At 38.0% G+C, this 11,455-nt stretch overlaps 1 protein-coding gene and 1 long non-coding RNA gene across 2 annotated transcripts in view; both read left to right on the top strand.

The window, feature by feature from the left end:
- The first annotated feature begins 389 nt into the window (after positions 1–389).
- LOC119483032 lies at positions 390–4,915 on the top strand. Its single transcript, XR_005205594.1, has 2 exons — positions 390–4,579; positions 4,625–4,915. It is a non-coding gene; the product is annotated as an uncharacterized LOC119483032 (long non-coding RNA).
- A 1,616-nt stretch (positions 4,916–6,531) lies between these two features.
- Positions 6,532–11,455, top strand: part of flncb (filamin C, gamma b (actin binding protein 280)) — a 51,107-nt gene continuing 46,183 nt past the window's right edge. The window contains 1 exon segment of the mRNA XM_037761035.1: positions 6,532–6,938. Coding sequence (XP_037616963.1) covers positions 6,569–6,938 — 370 coding nt within the window. The 5' untranslated portion in view covers positions 6,532–6,568.

Genomic DNA, 11,455 nt, shown 5'->3' with positions numbered 1-11,455 from the left:
GCGAACTAGTTCTGGTGTCTGATGTAGACATAGAACAACACGATCATCCCATTGGAGTCGAGTTTGTGTCCAATATTTACTCTCCTTTCTCCTTTTGCTTGGACTTGAGCTGTTGATTCTCAGTGGGATCATCACGATTAGTGGCTGTTTCATATTACAGGAGTCATTTGATTACATGTTAATATAAAAAATATGTAGCTTTAAGTTGAAGAAGAAGTTATCAGTAAAACCAGCTGCTGCAGTGTTTGTGTATGTGAATGAAAACCAGACTTCTGGCTCATGATGATATGATATTTGAGAAACACCAGATTTTATAATTTATTGACAAAACGTGAATTCTTTAGAGCTGCAAATCAGTTTTATTTAAACTATTTACCAATTAATTGATTAATCATTTGGTTTGTAAAACCAAAAGTTGTTCCATTTATAAAGATCTCGTACAGAGAACAGCAGCAAATGTTTCATATTTCAATAATCACTCTAACAATTGATTATTTTTTGTCGATTCTTCTTTGCCTTATTTTTCTGTATTGGATTAAAAGAATATTTTGCACTCGCTGAGTTGATGACGACAATAACGGTAGCAGATAAAATTAGATTGTTTAGTGTTTTAATACTTAATGCTGTATATTATCGTATCATTTGTCCAGAAAAGAACATTAATGTAGATTATTTAACAGATTTGTTTTGTAGCATGTAGCAAGAGCAGATTTAAGGAAATAATCAGCTTTATTTGACTTACCTATCCCTTTACAAATTAATTTAAATGTATGTTTATGGTAGCAAACAGTAGTATGTACACCTACAGCAGTTAAAAAGCACTATTTTAATCCTTAGAAAGGTATTTGTTGGAGCTGAAACATTCCGCTGAGAGATTATTTGTGTCAACTGATTTCACTGTGCCAGTTTTAAGCTCAGATTGTACCAGAGTTGCTTTAAATTTTAGAAGGATATTTTTGTACAGCAGATGTTTTACTTGTTTTATTTTTGGGAAAGCTGAAAGAGCAGTATATGTTGTAGACGATGTGTTGACAATGTTAGGAAAAGAACTGCTGGCCTTACTAGAAATGTAAGTTTTGTATCTTTGTTAAATCTGAAAGATCTGAAAGATCAGCAAAAGTAAAGATTTTGATGAAAATTTGGAATTGAAAATGTATAATAGTTTAGTTTGCATACAGCCCCATTCAGACAGGATTAATATAAAATATAATTGTGAGAGATCTCTTCTTCAAGGGAAACCTGTGCACAAGAAGACAGTGTTATTTCTATATTATTTTGTGTATTATTTATGTAAATCGTAAATAGAAGAGGATCAAGAATAGAGCCCTGTGGGACACCTGGACTGTTGGTTTCTTGAATTGGAACCACAAAACAACTGCTGCTTGAGTTCTAACATAAAGATAGACATGAAACCAACCAAAAGACCATAAATAATCCTAAAATACATAGTTTTTTATCTGTAGAAAATAAGAAATATCGACATTAATCCTGTCTGAACGGGATTGTAGAGTTGTAGCACTGATCAGATCTCCAACTCCAGAGAAATCAATCTGTATCGCCGCCTACATTTTCAAAACTCTCAAAGATGTCTCAGATCTTCCTATATTGTGGCGGGTCAGAATGAACACATTTTCTTTTGTTCATATTTTATATTTTTCATTGAGGGCGCCTGATTCATGTTTACATTTAGGTTGTGACCAAATAATCATATAAAATATAATCAGATGTTGAAATGACTGTGATCCTGTTTAGGTTGGAATCAGGTTTTAGGTTAAAAACTCTTTTAATTATTTAAACTGTCTTGATTTGTGATGATGATGCATGTAACCAAATATTATTAACTTCAAAATATTCCAGTTTAAATACAAACGCTGGCGAAATGACACTGTTGAGAATTTAAATATATAAGAAAACCTGCGGTGCTCGCTGAGCTTAGGGTGGACAAAATATCTGAAACATCGTACTGAATGTGAAAAGAACCAACAGATGAAGCATTAACGTGACAAAACAGGCCTTTAAATAAATGTAGGAATTTAAAAAATTAGAATTATTTATTTAACATTTGATGATTCAGTGATATTTATATATTGTGGTTAATGGTAGGACATTTATTATTATATAACAGTTCCTGTATTGTTCTAAATGATAAATAGCATGTGTCATTAAGACCTTTATATAGTTTTTGCATGACAGTTAGACACATTAGTTATTTTAATTAGATTATAACGGAGGACAAACAGACAAATAGATTCTGTAAATAACATTTATAACGTTTAATAACATGTTTGATGTTAAAACGGTGTCTGGCTCAAACTGTACATTTATTTTGCAGGTTTTTCTTTGTAATGTATGGAGGCCCATTTCCACCAGGAAAATAATATTTAGACACTAAGTCAAGAAGTATGAGATAATAACTCAGAATTTTGACTTGCTTGCTGCTCATTTCTGCCAGAAAACTGAAGAAAATCTATTAAAAAAATTTGCAATAATAAAAAGAAAACATTAATTGTTAGTGAAAATGATGACGTTAAAAGTTAAAATAATAATAATACATTTTGAGCTATTGGGTCAAAACCATTTCATTAAACATTTTGATATACTCCAAATTTTAATAAATCTAATCAATATTTTGACTTACGTATTATCCCATGATTTTGATTTAGCAAATCTTATTTATCTCAAAATTATTACTTTAAAAAGGCATCATTTTGACTTACTAAATCTGATAATTTTAATTTAGTAAATAAAGAAAATTACATTGTATCTCATATTTTGTTTTATTATATCTTAACTTTGACTGACTTAATTATGTCTTTCTTGACATTTAGTCCATTTTTTGTGGTGTACCTGGGCTTCCATAGACCTGAATTTGTTGTAGTCTTTACTCGTTGTATCTCTTTACGCTGGATTTGTGTCTTAAAATGTATAAAAACATGTGATTTTAGATTTTATTTGAGTACAAACACAAGTGTCATCCTGTAAAATGTTGTAAAATGTGGAAAAACTGTTAGTTTTAATTGTTAATTAGCCGGTTCTTATCTTGGTTTTTATGTTTATTTGTCAGTAAAAACACAAAATCTTCCTGAAGCTAATAATAATAGTAATAATAAGTTCAACTTATGTAGCGCATTTCTGGAACTCAAAGACACTTAACAATATAAACGGGAACAGCTGCATGCTGATGTACAAATCCTGTACGTATGTAGCTTTATTTTGTATTAACACTTGTTAATGGTTTGTACTGTACTGTACATATTAGTTCCAGTTTGATTCTTAGTCGCTTTAAAGGATATTTTTCATACAGCTGATGTTAGACTGTAGTTAAGAGGTTTTGTCAAACGTTTGCAAAATAATGTAGCAGTAGAAATATACGAGGATGGACTGATTATTGGTTTACTGATATCTACTTCCAGTTAAAAAGCTGATTGACGATACGCTGCTGGTGTTTTCTTATGTTTGTTTTGATGATGATACTTCCTGAAATACATATTTATGTGATTTCTTTTATTATTTACAGTTGCGCTATTTTTAAAGATCTTAGCTAGTTTAGCAGTGGCCTATCAAACATGAGCTAGTTTAGCGGTGTCCTGTCAAATGTTAGCCAGCTTAGCGGTGTCCTGTCAAACGTTAGCTGGCTGTAGACAGCTGGTGTTGCATGTTAGATTTAGAGAAGTATTACATTTGCATGAAACTAGACGAGTAGATTCAGACGCTGTAGCAGCTGTAGAGTTAGACAACACTCACTGAATATAACAGTGGTAGCATGAACGCTGTAATCCAATTCTTCCATTAGTTACTTTAGACTGTTTTATTACTACTTTTTATAGTAAAAAGTTAAAAAAAAGTCTGATGTTTTAAATCTCTTAGTTTGATGTTTCAGTTGTCAGTTTCATGTCTGTGTCCAGTACAAAGAGAGGACGTGTCTAGTTTAGCTTAGCTTAGTTTAGCATAAAGACTGGAAGCAGGGGGAATATGCTGGGCTAGCTCCGTCAAAAGAAAAAAGAAAACACCTTTAAAAAACTCTGATTTACATATCTTACAAATATCTTGTCTTTTTATGCTAGGTGTTAATAACGTTAGATAATAGTGTTAGCTAGTTTAGTTCATGGTAGCAACAAACAGCAGATTGAACTGTAAATGCTATCTGTTGTTATTATAGCCATATATTTAAGTGGTTCATGTTTTTTGTTTGTAGCTAACTGGTGTTGTACCAAAAAGTGTTTAACTTAGCTTAGCACAAAACGAAACGTAAAACTGCTAAAGCTAAATAAAAGCTAACTTTAACAGAAAAAACATCTTCGGGCTAGCTTAGCATGAACCAGGTGAGGAAATAGAAATGTGCAAATGAGACATTTTGGTTGTATCAGCAGTTAGCTATTTGTTTACCAACAATTGCTGCTAGGCTAGCAGTTTCCCCCTGTTTCCAGTCTTTGTGCTAAGCTAGGCTAACCACATCCTGGACATGTCTCTGTACGGAGAGAGACACAGAGTGTCTTTAAACTCTTGAGATTATTGTGCTGCTTTTCTGTGGGTTGTCTTTTGGCTTTGACGCTGTGTCCGTCCCTGTCAGGTGTTTCAGGTGTTTCAGGTGTGTCAGGTGTTTCAGGTGTGTCAGGTGTTTTAGGTGTTTCAGGTGTGTCAGGTGAGCTGTAGGAACTCTGCTTTTAGTTTGACGTCTAAACTTTGGGTCAAAGTAATCCATCATGTCGTTGTCTGGCTGCTAGTTTGTTCTGCTTCTGTTTTAAATGAAGGATTATTCTGGTCTGTTTCAGTAAAATAACTTTTAATTGTATCTGTGATGTTTCTGCACAACTTTAATGTTTGAATATGTTTTTATTCCTTTGTGATGATTTTGTTGAAAGGGCCTGTACATTCTGTAAATGACCTGACTAATAAACAGTAGCTTTTCCTTGTCTGTAATGTTCCATATAGTTTTTATGTTATGTTTATTTTTATTTTCAATTTTCATAAGATGTGGTGATATATTATAGAAAGTTGTATTACTCTTGTGCAGCAGTGATGCAACTTAAGCTACGGCACTGGCAATGTACACATATGTGTGGACTTGAGCGGTTGCAAGTTATTATCTTGTGGCACAATATGGATCTTTTTCTTTTCTTATGAAACAAACCGACTTTCTACGTTTTTAACATCCAGACTCTTTAGAGAACAAATAACTCAAAATTTAATTGGCCGTAATCTAACTGATGATTATTATTAATGTTATTATTATTGTTATTATTATCCATGTGTCCCTCTCGGTGTATATCTGAACCGTCTGAGAGCATCATGAGTAGGTCACAGCTTTAATTTTAGTTTGTCTCTATAATTACACATCAGAGTTTCTGTTTTACTCTCATGATGACAGAAACCCGATCTCCAGCAGAGTATGAGGAATATGATGATGATGAAGATGAAGATGATGATGATGATGAAGATGATGGAGATATTTTCAGGGGTGTTTGTCTCTGAGTGTCTTTTATAGCATCTGAATGTGTCTCCGTCAGCGAGACGTAACTATTCTACCTCTAAATACTATGATTGTATTTTTACTTTCTGACGAGTCTCTATGAAGCTAACAGACTGATGACATTACTATGACATCATCAAGAGGAGGTTTACCAGACTGAACTTTACAGTGTTATCTCAAAATGCTGAACTTTTCCTTCAATTAATTAAAATAATTAATTGAAATTATAATTAAAAATATTTTAAGTTTTTCTCTCTCATCGATTATTTTCAATAATAATAATAATAATAACAACAGCAATAATAATAATAATAATCTTTTTATTATATTTTATACATATTATTATATTTTTATGGTTTGTAAAAAGTCAGAAAACAGTTAAAGGGTGTTTTTCTCAGTCTGACTCAGGAATGTGATTGGCTTCCCTCAGATTACGTCATGTTTCCTATTCACACCACTTTATGAGCCCCCCACCACCACCACCTCTGGTGTGTCTCCCCAGTTAGGGGCCGCTATAAATACCCAGAGGTGTCACCGTGGAGCCCCGGGTCCTGAGGTCCCGAGGTGGTCCTGGTGGTGGTGGGGGGATCCTGGGTCCTGGGTGTGGGGGGGTCCTGGGTCCTGGCCCCGCCCTCCCGCCGCCACCCAATGAGCTTTGGCCCCCCTATCAGTGGTGGATTAGAGGATGCCTGGCTGTACTTGTATATGGTCATGGAGGGGGGGCATTCCTGGGAGTCCAGCTCAGTGACGGAGAGCTTTTTAAACCTCGGATCCACTTCAGCTCCACCCGCAGCACCGACTCTCTGCAGGCCGTCACGCCGCCCCCTGCGCGCCTCTACCCGGACACACCGGAGCGACTCAGTCCGTCCGGAGGAACAACTCTTCTTCTGTTCTCCTCTTCTTCCTTCTTGTTGATTCTTCCAGGAGCTCATGACTCAGCCGGGCTGTGGATCTGCTCTCTGACCGGAGCGCACGCTTCCACTCACACTCTGGTGAAGTGTGCTCCTCCCAGCAGGCTGTGCGCGGCTCCTACCGCTCCTCTTCTTCTCTTCTCTTGTTTCTTCTCTTCCCACTCGGTGCTATATAACAGCGGGCACCATGATGAGCAACAGCGGCTACTTGGAGCCGCAGTTCTACCAGCAGAGCAGCGCGGACACCGCGGAGGAGGAGGAGGAGATGCCGGCCACCGAGAAGGACCTGGCCGAGGACGCTCCGTGGAAGAAGATCCAGCAGAACACCTTCACCAGGTGGTGTAACGAGCACCTGAAGGTGCTCAACAAGCGGATCGGGGACCTGCAGAAGGACCTGAGCGACGGTCTGAAACTCATCGGGCTGCTGGAGGTGCTGAGCCAGAAGAAGATGTACAGGAAGTATCACTCCAGACCCAACTTCAGGCAGATGAAGCTGGAGAACGTTTCAGTGGCTCTGGAGTTCCTGGAGAGGGAACACATCCGGCTGGTCTCCATCGGTGAGTGACGCGCAGCACACACCGGATGCGTCTGGACACCTTTTACGCACACTTTACGCAAAACGCAAGTTATCCAAACAAGCTGCGCCTGAGAGCTGAGAGACAGGCTGAGAGTTCAGGTCACAGTGATGAAGATGAGGATGAAGGTTAGTATTGTCATGGACTCACAGAATCCACAAAGAGTTCAGAAATGCAGAATATTTATTACCTTAAAGATCCTTCTGTCAGGTTTTATTACCTCTTAAAACCCCTTAAACCCCCCTAGAATCCATTAAACAAGTTTTTTAAGGGGTTTCTACCCCTCAACAATCCCTTAATCCACACTGATCCCTTCCTGAAAACCTCCATTCATTAACCTCATCACTTTTACCAAGCAACCTTGCTTTTTGCACTTTAACTGAGAAATCAAAGCCCATTGAGGTGCAAATTCAGACGTGTCTCATACTGTTTAGTAAAATTTAAAGGGATTTTTATCCCTTAAAAAAACTTTAATCCATACAAGAACCTATTAAAGTTATATAATCTATTGCTTAATATCCCATCAAAAAGTCTTATATTTACATAAAGAATAATGAATAAATGAACAGCTGTTCAGTAAACATCCAACATGTAGAGCTGACAGACTTGTTGTTTTCAGGCTGTAATCAGCTGATCTGCAGTCAGTTTGTTCATAAATCAGTTTCTGAATAAAGGAACAGATCTGATCAGAGAAATTCTTCTGATAAATGTTTTTATATTTGAAACATGAAAACCTGAAAGAAAATCATTATTTCACAACATGTTTACAGTCAGAGCTGCTGGGGATCCTTCTAGAAGGACCAGAAACAGACTGAGCTGAGCTCTGATCGTGTTCTCAGGTTTAGCTCTTAACTCAAGTCTAAAAGTCAGACTGAAGGAAAAAATACTCATGAACACATTCAGTCACTGAGATCATGAGATCTACTGCAGCATTAAAGAGAAACTAGAGCTTCATTTAGAGACGGATCCTTAAAGTCAGTGATCAGAGAAAAGATTGTTCTGGTAGGACGGATTGAAGTAAAAGAATTGTCTTTGTTTTAGTAACCAGGAAGTGTTTTAGGAAGTGGGAAGGGTTTTAGTAAACGGGAAGTGTTTTAGGAAACAGGAAGTGTTTTAGTAAACAGGAAGTGTTTTAAGAAGTGGGAAGTGTTTTAGTAAACGGGAAGTGTTTTAGGAAGTGGGAAGGGTTTTAGTAAACGGGAAGTGTTTTAGGAAACAGGAAGTGTTTTAGGAAACAGGAAGTGTTTTAGGAAGTGGGAAGGGTTTTAGTTAACGGGAAGTGTTTTAGGAAGTGGGAAGGGTTTTAGTAAACGGGAAGTGTTTTAGGAAGTGGGAAGTGTTTTAGTAAACAGGAAGTGTTTTAGTAAACAGGAAGTATTTTAGTAATTTAATCAGACACAGAATCTCAGTTGAGTTTTAAAACTTTGTTAATTAGCTGAGCTTTACATTTCTATACAAATCAGATAAAAAAACGAGTTTATCTTCTTGGTTTCCTCGGCTTTAAATCATTTAAACGATTGTTGTTTTTTACTTATAGTACTAAAAGTAGTTTAATTCTAAAGTGCAGTTTGTTTTCTCTAAACAGAAAAAACTGAAAATAAAAGTGTTCAAGATCATATTTTGTGTTATTTAGCAACAAATCTGACTCCTTCTATTTTTCTTAAATATTGATATTAGTGTGTTTGATAAAGCTGTATCAGCTGTTCAGTCTGCAGGAAGGAAATCAGACTACAGAACTATACACCTCCAGACCTGGAGAGTAAAACGATCTGATCTGCTGTGAGTCTACAGCTGCAGGAGGGTCCATGAGGCCTGGAGGGGGGGCGGCATCTCGTAGGGTAGGGGGGTGGTGGTGCTGGGGTGTGTGGGGGGGGGGGGGGGGGTGTTAGGAGCAGATTGATGGCAGGACAGCTGAGCTCTGCTCTAACTCCTCTAACAGCTGCTGAAAATAGACACAGAGAGGAAACCAATGTCCCGACTGAGATCCACTTCAGTCCAGATCCTCTCTGGTAGAAACACAAAGTGGACCAGGACCCAGAGTCTGTCCTCAGCTGGACTCAGTAGCTCAGATCACAAAGTGGACCAGGACCCAGAGTTGACTCTGGACTTGTCAGTCTTGACTTGGGACTTGACTCGGAATTTGACTTCGGAAGTATTTTAGGAAGCGGGAAGCGTTTAAAGAGGCAGGAAGTGTTTTAAGAGGCAGGAAGTGTTTTAGGAAGCTGGAAATGTTTTAGGAAGCGGGAGGTGTTTAAAGAGGCAGGAAGTGTTTTAAGAGGCAGGAAGTGTTTTAGGAAGCGGGAAGTGTTTTAGGAAGCGGGAAGTGTTTTAAGAGGCAGGAAGTGTTTTAGGAAGCGGGAAGTGTTTTAGGAAATGGGAAGTACACTTACCACAAACAGCCAAACAGTTTAAATCGGTTGTTTACGCTTTACTTAAGCGATAAAAAGTTGTTTTGTTTGTTTGTTGTTTTAGGACTATCTGACATTTTGTGTTGTTTGATTACATAATAATCGACAACTAGAAATCCATTTTCATTTTAATAAAACAGGGATCAGAAAGTGTTGTGAGATTGATGAATAATCCCATTGATGAGTCTTGAGGTCAAAGGTCACTGCTCAGAGGAAGTTGTTGTTCATCTCGCTCACATTTAGGGCAGTTTTAGTCTGTTTCTCTGTTGTTTCATAAATACATAACCAGATGAATGAATGAATGAATAAATGAATGAATGCAGCTCAGAGTGAGTCACAGTGAAATGTGTGTCAGATCTTCTGGTTCATTGTTAAACAGTCTCTCTGCTGTCAGACTCTCTCTGGTCTCACTGGTCTGTAATGGTTTCCATCTGTTGAGGCAGTCAGCACACAGGAATGTCCCCCCCCCCCCTCATCTATATCCTCATACTGATGCACTACACACTCTGTTCTACAACCATGTGGCTGTTTGTAACTGTGTTTGGATCATTTAACCAGTTATTAGCCTAGGTAACGCCCCCTAAACACTATAAGTGAAGTTATTAGCCTAGGTAACGCCCCCTAAACACTATAAGTGAAGTTATTAGCCTAGGTAACGCCCCCTAAACACTATAAGTGCAGGTATTAGCCTAGGTAACGCCCCCTAAACACTATAAGTGAAGTTATTAGCCTAGGCAATGCCCCCTAAACACTATAAGTGAAGTTATTAGCCTAGGTAACTCCCCCTTAACAGTATAAGTGCAGGTGTTAGCCTAGGTAACGCCCCTAAACACTATAAGTACAAGTATTAGCCTAGGTAACGCCCCCTAAACACTATAAGTGAAGTTATTAGCCTAGGTAACGCCCCCTAAACACTATAAGTGCAGGTATTAGCCTAGGTAACGCCCCCTAAACACTATAAGTGAAGTTATTAGCCTAGGCAATGCCCCCTAAACACTATAAGTGAAGTTATTAGCCTAGGTAACTCCCCCTTAACACTATAAGTGCAGGTGTTAGCCTAGGTAACGCCCCCTAAACACTATAAGTACAGGTATTAGCCTAGGTAACGCCCCCTAAACACTATAAGTGAAGTTATTAGCCTAGGCAACGCCCCCTAAACACTATAAGTGCAGGTATTAGCCTAGGTAACGCCCCCTAAACACTATAAGTGCAGGTTTTAGCCTAAGTAACGCCCCCTAAACACTACATGTACACATGTTGCACAAAAATAGAGCCCAAACTCTAAAAACACTGGATCCTACATTTCCCATAATGCACCTGGATAGTGTCCAGTTTGTAATGCAGACTGTGTGTTAGACATCTGTAGTCTCCAAGCTGATGTCATCACTGTGACATCATCGGGGTTATGTTCAGGAGATATTTTACTGTATAATGTAAACTGTTGTCACAGGAGAACTGTCCTTTAACACTGAGCTGTAGAATTGTGTGTTTTTACATGGAGTTCTGCTGGTGAAGCAGCTGACTGTCACACTGCTGCCTCATCATTAGTGCTCAGTGTGACTCTGAACAACAAAGCTTCTTGTTACTGCACCCCGCTCCTCCCCCCCACCCCCCCCACCCCCCCACACACACATGATGAATGCTGTCTGTGTGTGGGAGTCAAAAGGGGGGGGGGGGGGGGGTCGATAAAGTGTGTGTATGTGTGTGTGTGTGTGTGTGTGTGTGTGTCAGCTGTCAGCTGTCGTCACAGTTGGTCTGAAGTTTCTCAGCCAACAGCTGGAGGGTCAACAGGACTACACACCACCTACTACACTACTGTAGTACTTTATACTTTTACTTTATACTACTACTGCACTATGTCTATCTGACAGCTACAGATTCAGATTATTAAATCAAAATATAATCAACTTATAAATGATGATGTAGTATTGTGTATTGTAGATGAAACTACCAGCAGTATATAAAGTCATTAAAAGTAGCTCAACCTTCACCAACTGTTACATTAAAGTGATGAAGACATAAAATATTAGTAGAATATCCAATAAATATTAGTAAAATTAAAAATGTTAAAATATCCCAAAAATACTAATA

Source organism: Sebastes umbrosus, chromosome 23, assembly GCF_015220745.1.
Source record: "Sebastes umbrosus isolate fSebUmb1 chromosome 23, fSebUmb1.pri, whole genome shotgun sequence".
Taxonomy (NCBI): domain Eukaryota; kingdom Metazoa; phylum Chordata; class Actinopteri; order Perciformes; family Sebastidae; genus Sebastes; species Sebastes umbrosus.
Note: the sequence above shows the minus strand (reverse complement) of the source record. Positions and strands in the feature narration are given on the sequence as shown.